Below are 23,745 nucleotides of genomic sequence, written 5' to 3' on the forward strand. Positions count from 1 at the left end.
CTTCTTACAAAGGTCACCTAGCTAGCTGTATTTCCTTTTGAAAAAAAAACCCAGAATTTTTATTTAATTATTTTCATGGTATTTGTTGATTACTCGAGATTTCTTCCAATATTTCTCGAATTAGACATAATTTTCGGATATTCCGATATTTCAAATTTCTCCGGATATATAAACTTTCTATATTTCATATGGATTTCAAAAAATTTTAAATAATTATTTACACAAGATTTCGTAAATTCGAGAAACAATTATATAGGTTCCTCGCTACTTTTACACAAGATTTCGTAAATTCCAGAAACAATTATATAGGTTCCTCGCTACTTTTACACAAGATTTCGTAAATTCCAGAAACAATTATATAGGTTCCTCGCTACTTTTACACAAGATTTCGTAAATTCGAGAAACAATTATTTAGGTTCCTCGCTACTTTTACACAACATTTCGTAAATTCGAGAAACAATTATATAGGTTTCTCGCTACTTTTACACAAGATTTCGTAAATTCCAGAAGCAATTATATAGGTTTCTCGCTACTTTTACCCAAGATTTCGTAAATTCGAGAAACAATTATTTAGATTCCTCGCTACTTTTACACAAGATTTCGTAAATTCCAGAAACAATTATATAGGTTTCTCGCTACTTTTACCCAAGATTTCGTAAATTCGAGAAACAATTATTTAGATTCCTCGCTACTTTTACACAAGATTTCGTAAATTCGAGAAACAATTATTTAGATTCCTCGCTACTTTTACACAAGATTTCGTAAACTCGAGAAACAATTATTTAGGTTCCTCGCTACTTTTACACAAGATTTCGTAAATTCGAGAAACAATTATTTAGATTCCTCGCTACTTTTACACAAGATTTCGTAAATTCCAGAAACAATTATATAGGTTTCTCGCTACTTTTACCCAAGATTTCGTAAATTCGAGAAACAATTATTTAGATTCCTCGCTACTTTTACACAAGATTTCGTAAATTCCAGAAACAATTATATAGGTTTCTCGCTACTTTTACACAAGATTTCGTAAATTCGAGAAACAATTATTTAGGTTCCTCGCTACTTTTACACAACATTTCGTAAATTCGAGAAACAATTATTTAGGTTCCTCGCTACTTTTACACAAGATTTCGTAAATTCCAGAAACAATTATATAGGTTCCTCGCTACTTTTACACAAGATTTCGTAAATTCGAGAAACAATTATTTAGGTTCCTCGCTACTTTTACACAACATTTCGTAAATTCGAGAAACAATTATATAGGTTTCTCGCTACTTTTACACAAGATTTCGTAAATTCCAGAAGCAATTATATAGGTTTCTCGCTACTTTTACCCAAGATTTCGTAAATTCGAGAAACAATTATTTAGATTCCTCGCTACTTTTACACAAGATTTCGTAAATTCCAGAAACAATTATATAGGTTTCTCGCTACTTTTACCCAAGATTTCGTAAATTCGAGAAACAATTATTTAGATTCCTCGCTACTTTTACACAAGATTTCGTAAATTCGAGAAACAATTATTTAAGATTCCTCGCTACTTTTACACAAGATTTCGTAAACTCGAGAAACAATTATTTAGGTTCCTCGCTACTTTTACACAAGATTTCGTAAATTCGAGAAACAATTATTTAGATTCCTCGCTACTTTTACACAAGATTTCGTAAATTCCAGAAACAATTATATAGGTTTCTCGCTACTTTTACCCAAGATTTCGTAAATTCGAGAAACAATTATTTAGATTCCTCGCTACTTTTACACAAGATTTCGTAAATTCCAGAAACAATTATATAGGTTTCTCGCTACTTTTACCCAAGATTTCGTAAATTCGAGAAACAATTATTTAGATTCCTCGCTACTTTTACACAAGATTTCGTAAATTCGAGAAACAATTATTTAAGATTCCTCGCTACTTTTACACAAGATTTCGTAAACTCGAGAAACAATTATTTAGGTTCCTCGCTACTTTTACACAAGATTTCGTAAATTCGAGAAACAATTATTTAGATTCCTCGCTACTTTTACACAAGATTTCGTAAATTCCAGAAACAATTATATAGGTTTCTCGCTACTTTTACCCAAGATTTCGTAAATTCGAGAAACAATTATTTAGATTCCTCGCTACTTTTACACAAGATTTCGTAAATTCCAGAAACAATTATATAGGTTTCTCGCTACTTTTACACAAGATTTCGTAAATTCGAGAAACAATTATTTAGGTTCCTCGCTACTTTTACACAACATTTCGTAAATTCGAGAAACAATTATTTAGGTTCCTCGCTACTTTTACACAACATTTCGTAAATTCGAGAAACAATTATATAGGTTTCTCTCTACTTTTACACATGATTTCGTAAATTCCAGAAACAATTATATAGGTTTCTCGCTACTTTTACACAAGATTTCGTAAATTCGAGAAACAATTATTTAGGTTCCTCGCTACTTTTACACTAGATTTCGTAAATTCGAGAAACAATTATATAGGTTTCTCGCTACTTTTACACAAGATTTCGTAAATTCGAGAAACAATTATTTAGGTTCCTCGCTACTTTTACACTAGATTTCGTAAATTCCAGAAACAATTATTTAAGTTCCTCGCTACTTTTACACAAGATTTCGTAAATTCCAGAAACAATTATGTAGGTTTCTCGCTACTTTTACACTAGAATTCGTATTTTCGAGAAACAATTATTTAGGTTCCTCGCTACTTTTACACAAGATTTCGTAAATTCCAGAAACAATTATTTAGGTTCCTCGCTACTTTTACACTAGATTTCGTAAATTCGAGAAACAATTATTTTGGATTATCTCTAGCATCCCTACTAAAATAATGGCCGTCGGTTTATCAGACGTAGAGCTAATTGTGCGACGGCATAATCGGCATTTGAGATTCGATGACGTCAAATATTACGTAGGGTACAAATGGCGCAATATCTGTGAAACAAACCGTTAGTGAAGAAATAGAGCTAGTAGCATACTTACAAGTTATTATGTTACATATGATTTTAGCCTTAACCCTAAAAATTACCAACAGAAATAAGGGGATTAATTTCAAAGTTTGTGGTTACCGTTTTTCCAAACGTTTATTATACTGTAATTTCGAATAAACGTAACGTAATGTATAAACAGGGCTGCTACACATCAGGGAAATAGAGAAGTCGTTGAATTTAAAAATGGGCCTGAAAGGTCAGGGAATTTTAAGAATTTGTAAAAATTCAGGGAAAAGTCAGGGAATTCAATTTTATCTTGACACTTTTTGAAGGTAATTTTACTCTAGATCTATGACAAATTCCTTGAAAGTTTGGCTAATTTTTTCAATATTACAATAACCTTTTTACTGAAATATAAGTCCATTTAAATTATTAACTCCCGAATAAAATATAACAAAAATTTTGACCTTAAGAATTCAGGAAAAATCTCTTACAGTGGTTAGGGAAAACAGGAAATAGTTGGGGATTTTGGATCGGGCATTTTTGTGGCAACCGATAACTTATTAACTAATACCTCGTGGAATATATTACAAGTCTGTTTTGTAATATTTCGGCTTTCTAATAGTTTTAGAAAACTAAAATTCGCAACTCCTTAATGCAAACCGGAATGAGGATTTTCAAAATGAGACGTTTCGCGAGAATGTGAGAAGAGCTAAACGGAAAATATCCCGCAATTAAAATTTAATAAGTACGTCAATTAGACGGAATGTTAGGTTCTCAAGAGCCCTTTTACGTTTGCGTCTATTGCCAAGTTAACTTAAACCGCTGTTCGATCACGTTTGTTATTGAAATTTTGAATTTAATTTCCAACTTTTTAAGTTTCGCGGAATATTTCCAAAAAGAGGGACGTGCTTAATTGCTCGATTCCTAAAATATCATTAATTTGTCGAAAGTCTGGAGTCCAGCTAGCCGCGGCTATCTTACAAACCTCGATTACGGAGACACTCTCTACTGGAAAACCAACTCGATCCGTGTCGTTTTGCGTGAAATACCTCGAACCGGAATTCCTTATTCCTCCATTTCCTTTTTAGTTGGTCGGGGAGGGGTGGCTATTTCGGATGATGAAGGACTGGAATAACGTCGTTCCCGGTTCGATACTTAAGTCCTTCGTCGAGGGAATGTATATATATTTATATACATATCTCGCTGTCTCTGTCTTCTCTCGCGCCAACTAATTTGCAATTCAAAAACGGGGAATAAAACCGCGTGAAGCCGAGGCTTAGGGTTACGGCATTTTTCTTTCCCCACCGAGAAAGCGAAGCGTCTAACGCGTCTTTTCGTTTTTGTTTACAAATTCCAGATACTCGGCATTATGTAAAACACTCGGCGCGAGATTTCTATATTTTAAAGAGCCCTTTTATTTCATTTTTCTCTTATCTCGCTTTAGTTCGGATGTATTTTATGGTAATCAAGGTGCGATTCTAGACCCCTCTCCGCGTACGCAAGTCCGCCGTTGGTTTTGTGTAATCGAGAAGTTGAAGGACGAGCGGTTTCAGAGGTCTAATCATTTAAACTTAGACTTATAAACAAATTTAGACGCGTCTTGTTAAATGAAGACTTTCTTTGGCATATCTTGGCGTCGAAATTACGATACCACCGAGAGGTATCCAATAAAATCCTGTGTAAAGCAAATTCTGAAACCCTGCTAGTGCCTGGAAATGTTGAAAGCGTCCAGTTTGCAACAATCTTTTGGTTGCTCTAGCGAGAATTATCTCGAGCGACCAACTTACTAGGTATTGTTGGCATATTATAAATATTAAATTATATTAACTAAGTAATTAAAAATGGTACGACTATAAAAGATCGTTACAAGTTATCACCATTTACATAATTAAAGAAGCACACATCTTCCCAATCCTATTCCGGAAACTAGCGCGTGAAACGGGTCAAATTCAAACATAGGTGTGGCCCTTTAAGGGCCTAAATTATAAATAAAATCCCCTCTGTTCCTAGTCTAATATATTTAAGAAAAAAGACCAGTTTCTCGAAAAGTGAAATGAACAAATATTGCGTTTTTGAATATTTCGCCCATGTTTGCGATTTCTAAACACCACAATTTGAGTTAACAAAAAACCAGCGTGCGTTCCAAAAAACAAACAATTATCTTAATCAAACGCTAATAGGCCTTTTCATAAAGTAGCGTTGGTCTTTTGGTTTTGATGTTCCTGTTGTGTCACGGGTGACGTATCGACGACGTTTTACTACGAAAAGCCCTGGACATAAGAGTAAATTTGACGAGGCACTCTGTTTCTAAGCATAAACTGAACTGAACTTCTAGTATTTCGTGACGAATGAGCTACATAAAAACAAGCTCAGCAAACGTAGCTTAAGGTAATCTTCCATATTCCTAATTAAATCTAGTATTTGAAGTAGAGTTTAATTTAACACTCGGGACAAACGTTGAAGATAGGGTACCCGTAAAGACGCTGATAGGGAGGTTAATAGTTAGTGTAGCGAGCATTTGGCTCGTGTGGCACGAAGGACTTACTATCACCTACGCATTGTAACCCGGCCACCTAATTTAAATGCATTAAAAGTTGCTAGATGACTTGGGCTTAAGGTGGTATTAGTTAAGCCGATTATAACCTCGAAACTCATATAACGTGCAAATTATTACCTGTTGTAGGTTAAATTTACTTTAGGTAAACATTGTTTTATCCGAGTCTGGCATTCGAATATATACATCAACCTATAAGGCGTCTGATAATGTCTTGAAACAGTTTTAATTTTTGCTAAATGCCTTTTTTTGAAGATAGATTTTTAGCTATGAACTAGGGAATTGATAAATCGTTACATTTTCAAGGTTTTTTATTCTTATCATTTTTTCAAAGCTTAGTTTTTTTGTTATCCATATAAGGCCTCGCGAATTTCAAATTCGCTGACGATTATTTTAGTGTTATAGACCACTGAAAGATCCACGCGGTAACCCTATCCCTATCCTTGGCGTCGGGTCGAGGAACGTGTATAATTTCACGAGTCAGGGACATTAGCGTGATAACATCGAAGGTGGGATGGTTCCAAGAATATAGTCCATCAATGGAAAAGCGCCGTACATTAGCCAGGGATCCGACAAACCGAAACTGTGACGGAGAACGTTAAAAAATGTTGGGGAGTGTGTGTTCGCGATCATTTAGGTCGAGGTGGTCTTTATCGTTTCTAACCAAAACCCAAACCATTAACATCTTTTCTTTTTTATACACCGGCGAATTCAATGGAGGCGACCCGGGTCGGGCTCGTCATTTCGTTTGCCACTATCACTCCGGCCGACTACCGCGATGTAGTGTTTCCCGTTGTCATTAGGGGGCGCCTCCGACCTCAACCGTATATAGATTACGTCACCATATTTTCGTCGATTACTCGTAAATGTTCGATGTTCTTCGGCGATAATGAACCCGAAATGAGTCATCTTTACGATCGAGGGTAATTTCATTTCAGCGGCGACAAAACGGCCACAGCGCGCTCCCTATTAGAATATCAGTGAATCATCCGATTTGACACCAGGGGCGCGCCGATCCGATTTGCGGTTTATTAAAGCGGTATTCTCCGGACACGATGCCCAGGGTAGACTGCTTTATGGCCCCCAAGTATCGTCCGGGCTTACTGTTTAATGGGGCAATGATGACATTATACGACGCTAGCTGGGCGTTGTTCCACGGTTCAACGGGTTTTACTTGGCCGCTCCACGCGCCATTTTGTAACAACAATGTCGTCAATTAGCGAGGGACCCATCCCAGTCCTATTTGTTATGACGGGTGAACGCTCATCTGGTTGTGCCCGCTCGCGAGTAATAGTTGGTAATTGATAGGACAAATTATTCGTCACCGTTGTATATAATATACGCGATAATATCTTCCAGGTACGGTCGCAAAAGATCCAGATGGTTTTTTGCGCCTAATGAAAATATTTCAACCCACTAATCTGTATGAAGTATAGATAGACTAGAAAAGTTTAGTAAAATACCGGTAATTGAAAATTCAAAATCTTTCGCGTAATATTGGTTGTAGCGGGCAATAGGTGTGAGAAAATTGAGCCTAGTGTTGGATAGAACACTGGCTATTGTTTTTTCATTCCTAAACAAATTTTGTTTGTAGGTATGAAGATAAAGCGTTCTCCAATGATACAGGGTGTTAACTAAAAAACGATACAAGGTCAATAATTCCAAATGTATTTTAGCTAGGAATTTGCCACTTTAAGAAAGTTCAGGGGGACACTTGTCAACGGAAATTTCCATGACCTTGAACCAAATCTTCGAGGTCATTTAAAATTTATCTCGAGAACCATTAGAGATATTAAGTTGTTTTCAATTAGAAAAGTGTTCCCCTTCACATTTTAGGTATAAATAACTTTGATCCTTCCTTTTTTGACCAATAACAAGTCGAAAGAATTTAGACAAAAACATGAAGGTCGTGATGAAAATAATGTACCAGAGACCAGGTTGAAGGGCTAATCACCCGAATAATTCTCTTTAGAATTTGCAAACTCGGATGACATTCAACTCATGGTTCAAGGTCATTCAAAGTTTATCTCGAGAACCAATGGATTTAGAGAAATGATTCCAATTTAAAAAGTGTAAATTTAAATTCTAAGTCTTAATGTCTCTTACCCGATGCAAAACACCATGATTGAAACTTTTCAAATTGAAACAATTTCTCTAAATCCATTGGCTCTCGAGATAAACTTTGATTGACCTTGAACCATTAGTTAATCTCGAGAGCCAATGGATTTAGAGAAATTGTTTCAATTTGAAAAGTTTCAATCATGGTGTTTTGCATCGGGTAAGAGACATTAAGACTTAGAATTTAAATTTACACTTTTTAAATTGGAATCATTTCTCTAAATCCATTGGTTCTCGAGATAAACTTTGAATGACCTTGAACCATGAGTTGAATGTCATCCGAGTTTGCAAATTCTAAAGACCTCCTATTAGATGAGTAAGTCTAGCAAATTTTGATACTCTAGCATGAGGACTTCACAATACGGGTAACGGGTACCACATTTCCAAGCGAAGATTGAAGTAACTTGGAAAAGGGAACCGTAACTCGATTCCCGGTAATCAAATTTAGCGATATATTTCTACATTAAAAATAAGCGAATGGTATGCCGGTGGAAGACGGCGAATGGTATTGGATGTCATTTTCGCGCGTAAATCGCTTACCTAATCCGAGCGAACGTCAAGAGGCGCTCTCGATGGTTCACCTTCCTTCTGACAGAAATGATTCCTATCTTTGCCTTGATGGATTCGTTGGCGGCGTCGTTTTCTTGGAAAAAGAGTCTCTTCGAGGCGGGGTGGCTGCCAGAAAAAGGAAACCCCCACCATGGCGGGCTCATATATTCATATAGTCGTCAATATATTTTCCGTCATATATATGTCGTGCGGGAATTTCGCCTTATTTCGCTGTCATGTTATACCTTCTTCAATTTCTCTTCCCCGCAGATTGTTCGAGAGATCGACTTGCACCGGAGCCTCCAGCATAGAAACGTCGTCCGTTTTCATCACTTTTTCCAGGATGACGAGAACGTCTACATTATGCTCGAATACTGCCCCAGAAAGGTGAGTTCTTATTCCATTTTCTAGCCTCGCTTTCTTGGTTGCTAAAAGCAAACTATAGATATGCCCTTTTCGCTGTATACATACGCTGTGCCGTATTTCCGCCTAGGCCAACCTAGGCCGTGGCCTAGGGGCCCATCCTAGGTCCCTTAAGTTGGCCCACCAGTGACGTGAAACTCGATCAAACGCATACGAAATATTTGCACTAAGCTTGCACCATCTTGCACCATAAAAATTGGAGCTTGAACCGGAAGGGGGCGGTGCCCATCGACGAACTTAACTGGTGGGCCAACTTAACCGTAGCCCACCAGTATATTCGAAAACGCTTTTTAAAAACATAAAAAATATGCACCGACCTTGCACCAGTTTGCACCACCAAAATTAGAGCATGCACCGCCGCGGTTACAAAGTTATAGCTAATTATAACCTGGTGGGCGAACTTAATACGCAGCCCACCAGATGTCCGATCGAGGAAATAGTACGCGTTTCTATACGCACCGACCTTGCACCAGCTTGCACCACCAAAATTAGAGCTTGCACCGCCGCGGTTACAAAGTTATAGCTAATTATAACCTGGTGGGCGAACTTAATACGCAGCCCACCAGATGTCCGATCGAGGAAATAGTACGCGTTTCTATACACACCGACCTTGCACCAGCTTGCACCACCAAAATTAGAGCTTGCACCGCCGCGGTTACAAAGTTATAGCTAATTATAACCTGGTGGGCGAACTTAATACGCAGCCCACCAGATGTCCGATCGAGGAAATAGTACGCGTTTCTATACACACCGACCTTGCACCAGCTTGCACCACCAAAATTAGAGCTTGCACCGCCGCGGTTACAAAGTTATAGCTAATTATAACCTGGTGGGCGGACTTAATACGCAGCCCACCAGATGTCCGATCGAGGAAATTGTACGCGTTTCTATACACACCGACCTTGCACCAGCTTGCACCACCAAAATTAGAGCTTGCACCGCCGCGGTTACAAAGTTATAGCTAATTATAACCTGGTGGGCGAACTTAATACGCAGCCCACCAGATGTCCGATCGAGGAAATAGTACGCGTTTCTATACGCACCGACCTTGCACCAAATTTTGGGAAGGGGAGGCGGGTATTGCACCATTGAGCGAAAAACACTTCCATTAGCACTATTATACGAGGGATTTAATTTTAGCCTGGCTGAAGGCAGGGATTTAGTTTATATTTTATTTTAAGAAAACTGTTTAATTAATTAACTTAATTTTATAATATAAAGCGAGGGTATGACCTGTATAAATTATATTCAATTCTTATGTGGCATTCAAAAGTTATTAAAATTTTAGTTAACGTTAATTTTAATTACTATTTAACAAGCGGGATTGTTCTTATTTATTAGATCTTTGAATTCTAAGACATTTGGCTTATTGGAGTTAAGGAATTCTCAAGAATAATTATTAATAAATAGCCAAACAAGTACATTATATACACACAATCAAAAATGTTCAAGACCCGTTCATTAATTAATGTAAATAGTTTCTTTTGTTTCGAGCGTTATAGTATCTTTTGTATCGCGTATCAGTGCGCAATAAGTGTACAGCTTTTTTATCCTGAATTAAAACATTATTATTTCTATTCCTCGAGGACTTATTAAATGTATTATCAAAAGCAAATAACACACCTTAAATAAAAAAAATAAGTATTCGGTGAAAGGTGCACCTGAAGGGTTACACCGCCTATGCCTAAGACTCACCCGCAAACTCAGTGTTGAAATTGTTTTTATTTCATTTTCTGGTTTAGTGAATGTTATTCCGGCCACTTTATAATCTTAAGCTTTAATAAGTTTTTCTGTATTCGTACTAATTAAATATGACATTTTTTGGCACATTTTGAGTTGAAATGACGTATTTTACTAAGCATGAGGGCCCTATACAGGGTGTTAACTAAAAATGGACCAGGGCGAATATCCCAAAATGTGTTTTAGATACGATTTTGAAATTTTAGGTTGTTATAGGGCGCTCAGGGGGTCAACCAACTATGAAAATTTCAATGACCTTGAACCATGTCTTCAAGGTCGTTCGAAATTTAACTTGAGAACCGTAAGAGTTACGAAGCTGGTTCCAATTAGAAAAGTGTTCCCCGTCTCATTTTATGGCTAACTAAAGGCCTTTTTCACACGAGCCAACTTTTTGACCCAACTAGATGATCGAGTCAAGTTGAGTTTAGTCAAAAACTCGATCACTGATCCATTTTTGCTGACTCAGCAGTTTGATTTGAAAAGTTGGCTCGTGTGAAAAGGTCTTAACTTTCACTCGATCTGATTTGAGAAATAGAAAGTCGAGAAATGTTAGGCCAAAAACAAGAAGGTCGTTAAGTTTGATAACGTGCGGAAGACGCGTTCAAACTAAAGACCCTCAACCACGATGAGGTTGTCTAACAAATTTCAGTACTCTAACAAGAGTACTTTTAAAGTTATCAGTTGAACATCGTCTTTAACACGTTATCAACTTAACGGCCTTCTTGATTTTGGCCTAACATTTCTCGACTTCCTATTTCGCAAATCAGATCGAGTCAAAGCTAGTTAGCCATAAAATGTGACGGGGAACACTTTTCTAATTGGAACCAACTTCGTAGCTCTTACGGTTCTCAAGTTAATTTTCGAACGACCTTGAAGGTCATTGACATTTTCATAGTTGGTTGACCCCCTGAGCGCTCTATAACACCCTAAAATTTCAAAATCGTAGCTAAAACACATTTTGAGATATTCGCCCTGGTCCATTATTTAGTTAACACCCTGTATAACAGTCTATGTTACGGATTTGTAAGTCAAATAAATAGCCTTTTTTGGGAGAACAAACGATATTTTTAATTCTCAACTGAAACTCTTGTCTGAACACCACCGCTCTTACACTCGACCAAATCGCATCTGGCACTTCACCTTTTTAGTTTTGCTTTTCGCGGCCACTCCTAGGACTGACTAATTTTCCAAGAAAGCCCGTGTTATTTTCTAGTAACAATATGAACCACAACAAAAAGCTGCGAAGAAGAGCGAGCGAGATTGGGAACCCAGCTGAAAGCCATAAACGCATAAAAGTAGATAGGGATCTCTTCTCTATTCGGGCACTAATTGTTTATTTTTTAGACCCTTTTAACTTCGACCTCGAAACCTCCAATTCTACAAGCATGAAACATGCTCGTTAAATTTTATGGCATTTCCCCTCTCTGACTCCGACCCCGACGATCGAAAAGAAGTCGAGTCTGGTCATTTTTGGGGTTAAAGTTTTTGTAATTTTAAACGGTTGCACCCCACTAAAAATAAAAGATAGGTTCCTTCCGTCCCTTTTTCCTGGGCGATAATGGAATGAGTCAAATGACCTTCGAAATGCGTCGCTCTCGGTCGCTGACGCGATTTTCGCATTTTTGGTTTTAGTTTTAGAATTGTTGCCTCGGCTGCAGCGTGCAGTGGTATTTCTAGCACACGAATCTTTGTATGTTTGTATTAGTTAGTGAATAAAATAGTGGATGAAATGGTTTTTAATAAAAAGAGTGCAGAGGAGGTCGCGAATATTAATAACTTAATAATAGCGCATAAAGACGAAATTTTTCATCCTTCTGGTGGTCGTGTCATTGGGAAAAGAGAAAATATATGGAACAGAATTTCCATCGCGTTAGAAGGCTCCATGAGTGAAAATGCCCTTTACACATATGTTCATAGAAACTATGACAAATTTTTTGCTCTTCTCGAAGTTGAAAGCACCGAAGAAAAAACCAATGAGTTAGACGATTCGAATACCCATCTATCACTATCAGAAGGAGAAAGTAGCTTTAGAGAAGAAGAATCATCTTCGGATTCATCTCCTTCGAACACAACCAAGGAAACCAGGTATTTTAATATCTTTATCTCTCCTGAGGATTACCAAAAAATGTCACCAAAAGTAGTAACGTATCAGAGGAGTGATCCGAAAAATACAAATCAACGAACGAGGCAATATTTAGTTTTCAAGAAAGGCGTTTGGACAAATATCATAAATCGACAATTTATTAAAGAAACAAAGTTGCCTTGTGTAATGGCATACAAACGGAACACGATAAGTGCTGCAGATCGAATATATGCTCAGATCGTTGGCTACTGTACAATTTGTAAAGCTCAATTTTTTGGAGGCATAGAGCACGAGCCAGAAAAGGGTGATGAAGTTGAAATTAGATGTAGAATCGTAGGAAACTTTAATATGGAACATGACCCTTTGAAGAAAAGGAAGTTGTCTGGTTTGGCTAGGGTTGAAGCGGTAAAAGACATGATAGAGAAAAATATAGCTCCGAGCGCCCTAAGAAGAACTAAAGCCGATGATATTATGGAATTCGGTGAAGCGGAGCCGAATGACTTACCTTCAACAAACGTTCTTAGCGTCGCCAAACATGAAGCATTAAAAAAAAATCAACTACATGCTAATCCTGTGATCGCGCTGAGTATCATGATGGATATGAGACAATATAAAGGGGTCATCAGAGAACTATGTTTAAGACCATTTAAAGTGTTTTTTTGGTCTGCATCACAAATACATGTGTACCAAAAGTACTGTTCATCGAACGCTTCGCAATTGCAAATAGATGCTACGGGGAGCGTAGTTAAAAAGATTCAATGGCCTTCCGGAGAAAAAAGCTCCCATATATTTCTTTATCAAGCGGTGGTCAGAGACCAGAATACTAATAAACAATACACAGTCGTTCAAATGTTGTCTGAAACGCACAACTCTGATTTAATATCCTATTGGTTAAATACATGGTTGCGAACTGGAGGTATTGCGCCAAAGACCGTAGTAACGGACATGTCACTTGCATTGCTCTCAGCAGTCTGTCGGTCTTTTAGTGACACGACTTCTTTGCAATGCTATTTATCGAGATGTTTCGACATTGCGGTTTTGAAAAAAGCAGATCCAATATTTCCGTTTTGTTTTGTGAGATGTGACGTGGCACATACCATCAAACTAATTTCAGACTGGCCGAGTTTGAGAAATCAAATAAGAAGAACGAAAGCATTTTACTTAAGAGCTATGGGCCAGATTTTGCAATGTTCTGAATTGACCGATTTACAAAACTTGCTTAAAGCAGTTATTACAGTTTCACTTTGTGAAACGCAAGGGAAAAGGTGTGAAACTGAGGAACCAACTCTCTGTCAACGAAGAAAAGATTGGTTGACCAGAAGAGTATCCACCGGTGTTAAAGAGGATATTCATTCGGTTCAAACATTAATATCGGAAAACTTGAACAGCGAAACTGAAGAGAATATAATTGCTACTGACAGTCAAGTAGATTCCGATTTTGTTGATGCTACTGATATGGAGGGTTTCGATAAGTGGGTTTATGCTATCGTGGAACAATGTCGCGCAGAAATATCCAACAGTAACGAGGAAGGTGACACGGGAAATCAACAATACCAGCCAAAGATTGTTGTTGACCTATGCCGTTTATCTCGGTTAATCCCTTTATGGACTGCTATCATGACGCCATACTTTGACAACAAAAATCTTGTCGCTAGCAGTTCCTCTGTTGAAGGAAGCTTTAACCTGTACAGAGGTCAGAAACAATATTGAGAATGAGACAGTTCAAGGTATTTGGTCATATTTGGGCTAATTTCGTATGATACATGCAATTATAACCAAATATATTTCTTTAGAATGTACAATTAATGACGGACAAATACAAAGTCCTTTCGCGTCACCCAATATGCCAACATTAGAAAAGGAATCTTCTAAAAGTATTTGAAATTTTCAACTATATGTAAATAGATAGGTTAAGCAGCGCGCAGTAAAAATCATAATGTGACTTTGTTACACGATAAGTCACAAACTACCTGCTTTGTCATACTGTTTCGAGGTTTTAGTTAGATCGTGACCATATTTAAAGTATCTAAAACTGAAGGTTATCGACTGGCTCAAATCAAACAATCATTTAAAAAAAAACCTAGGGAAACCATAAGACCCGAAAGCTAGTGTTTCCCCCTAGTACTTATAACCCCAAATTTTAAAATGGCGAACATCTCCTGCACAGGCGCGCAACAAGCCCAAGCAGAATCCGCAGATGCGAGGAACCCTAAAATCTCCAGCGAAAGAGGGGAAAGGAAAGCAATTTGCTCTTGCACGACCTTTCAGTGGGGTGGGGGAAATTGTCGCCACGTCACTGCTATCCCAGTGTTGCGCCAAAGCTTATTTGTCAGTACGTTTCAAATTCTCGTTAGTTGGCCTTTGCATAACCTATCTTAGTGGTTTTATTTACAATTTTACAACCGCGGCGGTGCAAGCTCTAATTTTGATGGTGCAAGCTGGTGCAAGGTCGGTGCGTATAGAAACGCGTACTATTTCCTCGATCGGACATCTGGTGGGCTGCGTATTAAGTCCGCCCACCAGGTTATAATTAGCTATAACTTTGTAACCGCGGCGGTGCAAGCTCTAATTTTGATTGTGCAAGCTGGTGCAAGGTCGGTGCGTATAGAAACGCGTACTATTTCCTCGATCGGACATCTGGTGGGCTGCGTATTAAGTCCGCCCACCAGGTTATAATTAGCTATAACTTTGTAACCGCGGCGGTGCAAGCTCTAATTTTGATGGTGCAAGCTGGTACAAGGTCGGTGCATATAGAAACGCGTACTATTTCCTCGATCGGACATCTGGTGGGCTGCGTATTAAGTCCGCCCACCAGGTTATAATTAGCTATAACTTTGTAACCGCGGCGGTGCAAGCTCTAATTTTGATGGTGCAAGCTTGTGCAAGGTCGGTGCGTATAGAAACGCGTACTATTTCCTCGATCGGACATCTGGTGGGCTGCGTATTAAGTCCGCCCACCAGGTTATAATTAGCTATAACTTTGTAACCGCGGCGGTGCAAGCTCTAATTTTGATGGTGCAAGCTGGTGCAAGGTCGGTGCGTATAGAAACGCGTACTAATTCCTCGATCGGACATCTGGTGGGCTGCGTATTAAGTCCGCCCACCAGGTTATAATTAGCTATAACTTTGTAACCGCGGCGGTGCAAGCTCTAATTTTGATGGTGCAAGCTGGTACAAGGTCGGTGCGTATAGAAACGCGTACTATTTCCTCGATCGGACATCTGGTGGGCTGCGTATTAAGTCCGCCCACCAGGTTATAATTAGCTATAACTTTGTAACCGCGGCGGTGCAAACTCTAATTTTGATGGTGCAAGCTGGTGCAAGGTCGGTGCGTATAGAAACGCGTACTAATTCCTCGATCGGACATCTGGTGGGCTGCGTATTAAGTCCGCCCACCAGGTTATAATTAGCTATAACTTTGTAACCGCGGCGGTGCAAGCTCTAATTTTGGTGGTGCAAGCTGGTGCAAGGTCGGTGCATATTTTTATGTTTTTAAAAAGTGTTTTCGAAAATACTGGTGGGCTAGGGTTAAGTTGGCCCACCAGTTAAGTTCATCGATGGGCACCGCCCCCTTCCGGTGCAAGCTCTAATTTTTATGGTGCAAGATGGTGCAAGCTTAGTGCAAATAATTCGTATACGTTTGATCGAATTTCACGTCACTGGTGGGCCAACTTAAGAGAGCCGCCCATCCTTGGAAGGGGCCCCTCCAGTGTCCGTAATTACTGTATTCGAATACATAAATCTATAATATCAATCGTAATTTATATTGGATAAATTCCTAGGTAGAAGATTTTGTTTTAAAATTACCAAAAATTCTGCCTGGCAGTTTACGGACGCAGCCTTAAATCGCAATGTTGCATAATTATCGCATATTTAGTCAACGATTGTTAAGAGCTATTAATTAATATAACCGTAGAGCTCAGACGTCTACGCTGAATCAGGGAAATTCAGGCATAGCCTAGTTCCAGGGACAAGAGTAAATACAGCGCGTGAAAAGGGGGCCCAGACTCCTTATCTGCCTATGGGCCCAGGAAGTCCGGCCCTGTACATACGTCTTCAAAATACCCAAGTATGGTGAAAATATCCCTCATTATTTTGAATCCCTTAGGTTTTGAATGGTGATTTGAATTTGATTTCAATTGTCATTGGGATTTATACTCGTAATCTAGATTACGTTGCGTACTATATTGGCTGAAAAATATTTGATTCGAGAAGACATTCGAAAATTAGAGGCAGGGTCGCGTGTTCCCTTCAAGGTTTGACGACTTGATTGATTGATTGTGAGTGCCTAAAAAAAGGAACAAGTTACGCGGATCCCCCAAACGTTTCTCCGTGGAAAATCCAAACTTATTCCAGCAAACCCCGGATTGAGAGACCAATATTAACACTACTTGACATGTTTACTCTTCATTTCCATCCGGGGAAACCTCCTTCGACTCTCGGGAGGACCTTCCACTCTGTCTACCTCGGGCGGCCACCGATACATTATCGGGGATAGAGCGCTGAATAAATTTGCTTTCCTCTTGTCACTTTGCATATGAAGTTCTTCGTTAATTTTCGATGAAAAGTTACATAAGGCGCGTGACTTGGAAGAATTTCGCGGACGTTGGGCTCGGAGTCTGGGTGTTTGCTCCGTCTGAATGTTAGAACTGTGAAGTTCTCGGAAATACTGCTGACTCTGCCCGTCTGGATTCTCGGAAAATTAGAGAGAATCTGAATCGAACGGGTCACACGCCACAGTAGCTAGACAGGCAAAATGAGAAAGTTTGACTTCGTTTAAAATATACGGTAGGGATCGTACGTGTTCTTACTGTTTTTAAATCAGCATTTTCGGGTCGATATTCGATGCCAATAAAATATTAAATATTTTTATAATCTTGCTCAATTTGTTGTACAATCCGAAAATATAAATTTTTCGCTAACTGACACCATGAGGCCAAACGTTCCTTTTACGAAATTTCTGTGAAATTCTTTTGCCAATGCATTTGTTAGGTTGTCATTCTAAAGTTTAGTGAGCCTCGATAAATTATGGTTGATGTCAAGTGCACGAAATATTTAAAATTGGTTCAAATTGTGGCTTCCTCTAGCTCTGTTTATGTAAAACGGTGTCAGGCGTCAGTAGCTATCCGATAATTTTTTTCGGCGGCGGTGATTGGAAACCTTTATCATTAAAAAGTACTCAAATTTCGCGAAAACCATTCGTAACAGACTGGAAGACGGTGGTTAGAGTGAAATCAAATCGAAATTTTTGCTTTTTGAAACGCGTTTTTTAATAGCTTTAAAAAAGGTAAAATATTTCGACGCCGCGCCGTAAAACATCCGCGCGGTGGCTAAGCTCGGGGAACAGTCCACAACCGAGGGGTAAGACACTCTGCGAACTCTTGAAAATATGTACCTTTAACAGTGCTAAATGCACGAACTCGTTGTACAGATTATCTGAGACTGTCTTACCCTTCGTCCGCAACAGCGGAAATAAATTATAGCGTAAATATTTATCGAAGTAACGAATCACGTATCTCGACAAACTTCAATTTTCCCGGTATAGAGGAAGTTAATTCTTTCTGGGGGATATTTGTAGAGCAAAGTGGCTTCGAAAAGGGAAGGCTCTTTGATCAGGTTTGTTGTTTCGGTGACTTAATTTTCGTTCGTTGCTTCCTTTTCCGTCCGGGGGTCTCAGAATGGCTAAAACTCTTAGCGCTGTCAATAGAGGGTTTTACGCCTTTCCCCAGTAGCGCACTTTCTTTTTGATTTGTGGTTTGTTTCGATCGACCTGTGCGGCTTACTATTAATCGATCGACTGCCGTGGCCAGTTTCCAGGTTCATAAAAGGTCGTGGGCGCCGGGGTGGACGCGATTTATGGTGGCGGGGTGGGCGCCATTCGAATAGTGCCCCGGGTCTCCGTGAGACCATCGTACCTTGGCCGCGTTACCAGGGTCTTGGTTTGAGCTCTATCGGATTCCGTCCCGTCGTTTTAAATTGCTCAGAGAAAATGATCTGGGTAGTTTGATATGAGAATGACCAAGTGTTCCCCATTCAACGACCTTTTCTTCCTTCTTTCGTAGAACTGGAAACCAATGAACTTGGGCAAAGGACCCTTTCTATTTTCGAAAAAGTATAGTGGTTATTAAGTCGTTTGATATATAATTAACGAAAAATAACTGAAAGTTTTTTTAATTTTAAATTTGTATGGAACATTCCACGTGCAGGAGGATATTCACTAGTGTAAAATGGAATAACCATGTCTTCAAGGTCATTCAAAAACTCGAACCGTTGGGTTTACGGATTTGGTTCCAATTAGAAAATTGTTGCTCGCCATATTATTAGTTCAATTAACTTGGATTTGACCAAATTTGACAAATCAGAAGCCGAGATACTGAAGATTAATTAATTGAACCTGATTTCTGTAAGGTTGGTTGTCATGACAACAAGTTTTAGAATAATTGAACTGCGCCGTTAAACGAGCTCAAGCATGTATCGTAGCCGACCGTGGCATAATTGAACCGTTGTAAACTATTCAGTATTTATTTTATTTAGTTACATTAAAACTAATCAGATTATTTATTATCAAACACTTAATTCATTAACCTTCAAATTATCGGCTACTGATTTGAAGACATGGTTTAAGGTCATTCAATTTTATACTAGTAAATGTCCGCCTGCACGAGGAATGTTCCATGAAAATTTTTTATTTTAGAAAAAAAGTTTTTCAGTTATTTATAATTTTTCGTCTTTAGTGGACACCCTTTATACAGGGTGTTTCGGAAGGTTGTGCAAACAATAGGACGTGTTATACTTATGGTTATTATGTTACTTATGTTGGAGCGTAAATAGAAAGTAAATTGATCGGTTTTGAAAGAACAGTCTTACTTGAACACTTTATATTGACTACTTGTCGTGAATATGGATATTTCGATTGAAACCTGCAGGGGGATGCTGTTACTGAGTATCATTTGAAATTCGATTAGCATACCCTTTTCTTCACAAAACAAAATATATTTTATGTCCATGGAAAGCTTACCGATTTAAAATAAAGGTCTTCGAAAATAGTATTTCCCCCAAATTTGGACGAAAGTGATGGTATCTTAAAACGGGGTCGTTGAGAAAATGCTCTCGCCAACGCTTACATCCGTTCTTTTTGTCCGAATATATGGTTGCAATTTCGATTTGAAGAGTGAAGAAGGTAATATGATCACATAATGGACTCGATCACCATTAAGTGGGTCGCCAGATGCGTCAGGAATTTTCTTCGGGTGTCCACCTCACAGATTTAGGAATCGTATTAAACTTGTTTTTCTATCCGAATCTTATATCTGATGTACAATATATCCTAATATATCTGTATCCTACTAACGGAAACATATTTAAAGGATAATAGAACTTCGTTGAAAAAGTCTATATAGCAAACTCGTTGAAAATCGGTTTTCTCTTTTCATTTATTTCCCAAAAATGAGATTCTTTCTTTAAAGTATCTCCTTTATTTCTTTGCAGTCTCTGGTTCATGTCCTCAAGAACCGGAAGGTACTTTCTGAGCCGGAAGTACGATACTACATGTTTCAGCTATGCGAAGGAGTCAAGTACATTCACAGTCAAGGAGTCATTCATCGTGACCTCAAACTCGGAAACATGTTCCTATCCGAAGAAATGGAGGTCAAAATTGGCGACTTTGGTCTCGCCACCAAGGTCACCAGCGATGGCAGCAAAAAAGTGTACGTACAGCTCTTTTGAACATTGGTTTCACGCCAGACATTAACAATTGCTCTTACCAATAGCACCGTGTGTGGAACACCAAATTACATAGCTCCCGAAGTATTAAACATGAAAGGGCACGGTTTCGCCGCCGACATTTGGTCCATGGGGTGCATAATGTAAGATTTAAGGCGATTGGTGTAGTAGTACTGTAACGACCAGCGTTTCTGACGTTCTGTTTGTGATGTAGGTACGCCATGCTAGTGGGTATGCCGCCATTCGAGACTCCGACGTTAAACGAAACGTACGTTCGAATAACGAGCAATTCCTACATGATACCGCGCAACGTAACCGAACCCGCGAGAGACCTCATAGAAAAAATGCTCAAAGCCCAACCTTTAGACCGTCCTAGTATCACCGAAATCATGAGACACGCTTTCTTCACCGCTGGTTTCATGCCAAAAACGCTGTCTACCAACTGCTGTACAACTGCTCCCAAACTTCCACTGGGGAACATCATGGCTAAGTACGACCGAAAACCTGACAGAAAATCGAAACGCTTTCGCGGATATTTACTAGACATTTCCCCTTTTGTCTTCCCCAAGGTCTTCGCCAACGGACCCCGAACCTCTCTCAAATGATATGAAGAAAATCACCCATTCTATGTCAACCCTAAGAGTTAATGCTCAACCCAAATTAGAGCCTCCAAAAGTAAGTGTATGACATTTTGTCTGCGATTTCTTAACTAAACGAATTGTTTCTTTTCAGGTCAATTTGCCAAAGTCTACCGAACCAAATGTGCCCAGAATTAGAGAACTCAAGAAAGAACCGACCTTCCAAAGCACGCTCAAACAAAAACTCACGAGTGTTCTATGCCCAGAAAAACGTAAGTTTGTTTCTTCTTGTTAATTTTCGAAACTATTTCGTTAATTAATTTGTCCCTTTAAATTTCGCAGCAAAAAAGATCAAAGGATGCAGTACGGCAGCTTTATACCATATGGTACTCTCCTGCATCGACAGTATGCCTGATGGTATGACTATTTTCGTTCACTATTAAACTAGTGAGAATTCGAACTTTCGAATGTAAAATAATATCTTTTTACTTTTGACAGACGCCGTAAACAATCCAGCTCCACTAACAAATAATCCGCCTCTCTTCGTTTTGAAGTGGATCGACTATTCCAACAAATACGGGTTTGGGTTTCAGCTCTCCGATCACAGTGTTGGAGTTTTGTTTAACGATACATCCAAAATTAGCCTCGCGTCTGATAGATCGTAAGCGGTCTTTTTATTAAAATTTATCCCCAAAAAATGGGCTAATATTGTGTTTTTCCTAAATCGAAATCCAGGCGCATAGAGTTCCATGATCTGTCTTCTAAATGCAACATCCACTCCGTATCGACCATTCCGTCTCACTTAAACGAGAGATACACGTTGCTCAAATACTTTACTCAGTACATGGATGAAAATTTGACCGAAGTAAGTTGAAACACGATCCTTTCGTATATTAATTGTTTGATATTCATAAATTGTTTGTTTCAGGGAGGAGATTTCCACCAAGCCGACTTAGTTAAACGAAAGGGCACAATTCCATTTATGAAAAGATGGGTTCGCACTTCCAGAGCCATCATTATGCAACTAAGCAATGGAACCTTACAAGTACATCCCTTTTTCTTATAATTAGAATTCAAACTCCGTGAACAACCATGTTTGCTATAATCATAAGACAAAAATGTTGAGAAGACATTTATTGAATCTCAAATCGTGTTACTTTCGCAAGATACGCTTTTGCGGTGGTACCTCAAGTTTGACAAGTACGGTCTTCTCCACGATTTTGTCTTATTTCATTTGGTTCGATCGTTGGGGGTTTCGTGTCTTATGTTATAACCATAAACGTGATTATTTGTAGATTAACTTCTTCAAGGATCACACTAAGATAGTTTTAAGTTGCGAAAAATCTGATGGGCTCGTCACTTACATCAACGAGGAACGTCATTCGACAACTTTCTCCCTGGATGACGTTAGCAAGCACGGTTGCGAATTGAGCATTCGTACTAGAATGCAGTATGCCCTCTCAGTATTGAACGAATTCTCGGAATTGGAAGGAGAAGAGTGATGATTATCTCCGTGTAAATATTTACATTCAATTTCGCGACCAAATCGACACTTTGTATATAGCCTTTTCTGGCTTTATCCCAAAAAGTTGATGATTTCATCAGCGATCTCAAAGTTTGCAACTGTGATCATTTACCAAATACGTGTTCTCTTTAAACTCTTTGAAAGAACTTAGTCACCAAAAAACTCAACTCCAAAACTGACTGCCTGACTCGTGTAGATGAACTCATCATTTGTACCGCCTACTCTATTTGTGCTGTTTAATTTTGTATACATTTTTTGCTCAACAGTGTTTAAAAGTGCCAAGTCCCACCCCCAAAATACTGTGATACTAAGAGCTATCTTTTGATTTTCCCTTACAAAAAAGTCTTATATAATTTGCTGAAAAAAACGTGTTCACAAAAAAATGCGTTCAACTTTCTTTTTGTTTGTCTATTCATATTTTGTTATCAATTGAACCCCTCGCGAAGAAAGCGATGGAGTTTTCCAAAATCAAATATAATTTTTGTACTTGTTGTATAAAAATGTACATAATAGTCATAAACAAGAAAAATTAACTTTTTGTCCCATGGTGAAGGTTTGTATAATCGTTTATCCTCATCTGAAAGAATAAACATAATTTATATAAAAAGCTTAGTAGCGTTTATTTATTAGGAGACAAATTTCTTTCAGCTGTTCAATTATGGAGCTCTTATTTGAAGTTGGCCGTTATACGACGTCTGGTCAAAAATGTACTAATCTGAATGCATTTTTGGTGCGGTCTATTGAATTAATTAAGTTGCAGTTAAAATGATATGCCCTTATGGTTTTTAGGAGATAAAAATCTTCCTTTAAATTGACAATGGCACTGAATAACGATTTAATACATACGTCATTAATATTTATATATTTACAATTATGGTTTGTTTCCCGAAAGATGTATTAAAGAAATATTATTGGTTGTTCAAAAGGCAGGCCCGTACATGGGGGGGGGGGCGCCAGGGGATGCTCAGCGCCCCCAAATGAGTACTTGAGCATCGCCAATCCGACCGACCCAAAATATTTGTATATTAATCAAAAAGGAAAATTACTTTTACTAGCGAGCTGGTATCAGTATATATTTGAAACCATTTTACTATAGTTTTTGAAAATTGCTTTCGCGCGTCTCACTGCACCAGAAAAACTTTTCAATTGTAGAAATATTGAACCAGCTTATCAAAAATGTTTTGACGGATATTTTAGGGCTACAACCGGATTAGTATATTTACTAAATTCATAGGTGCGGAGATAAAAATTACTCAAGGCATTGGCACCCCAAAAAGAATTTGAGCACCCCCGAGTTTTGGCGGCTGTGTACGGGCCTGTCAAAAGGTATAAATACCCCGAATAACGAAACTCTCGAAGTAGATAATTTAAAATATGCGCCTTTCTCTTAATAACGGCATTAAAATGCTTATAATGGTAAGCTATTGCCATCTATTGAAATCTGGAAAGACTAAAGCTACGTTCTTACGTTAGCGGTATCCTAGAGGAATAGCACGTCGGTATTAAACGATTTATCACAC

General features: G+C 38.5%; 1 protein-coding gene across 1 annotated transcript in view; it reads left to right on the forward strand.

Moving 5' to 3' along the window:
* Nucleotides 1–22,799, forward strand: part of LOC149947621 (serine/threonine-protein kinase PLK1-like) — a 97,327-nt gene extending 74,528 nt beyond the window's left edge. The window contains exons 3-13 of the mRNA XM_090171918.1: nucleotides 8,425–8,541; nucleotides 19,889–20,106; nucleotides 20,170–20,265; nucleotides 20,337–20,612; nucleotides 20,692–20,797; nucleotides 20,855–20,972; nucleotides 21,043–21,117; nucleotides 21,199–21,361; nucleotides 21,436–21,565; nucleotides 21,629–21,745; nucleotides 21,996–22,799. Of these exons, the coding sequence (XP_090028044.1) occupies nucleotides 8,425–8,541; nucleotides 19,889–20,106; nucleotides 20,170–20,265; nucleotides 20,337–20,612; nucleotides 20,692–20,797; nucleotides 20,855–20,972; nucleotides 21,043–21,117; nucleotides 21,199–21,361; nucleotides 21,436–21,565; nucleotides 21,629–21,745; nucleotides 21,996–22,202 (1,623 nt within the window). The 3' untranslated portion in view covers nucleotides 22,203–22,799. The remainder of the gene's footprint in view (nucleotides 1–8,424; nucleotides 8,542–19,888; nucleotides 20,107–20,169; nucleotides 20,266–20,336; nucleotides 20,613–20,691; nucleotides 20,798–20,854; nucleotides 20,973–21,042; nucleotides 21,118–21,198; nucleotides 21,362–21,435; nucleotides 21,566–21,628; nucleotides 21,746–21,995) is intronic.
* The last annotated feature ends 946 nt before the right edge of the window (nucleotides 22,800–23,745 follow it).

The sequence above is a fragment of the Leiobunum rupestre genome, chromosome 4, assembly GCF_980474605.1.
Source record: "Leiobunum rupestre chromosome 4, qqLeiRupe1.1.hap1, whole genome shotgun sequence".
Lineage (NCBI taxonomy): Eukaryota > Metazoa > Arthropoda > Arachnida > Opiliones > Sclerosomatidae > Leiobunum > Leiobunum rupestre.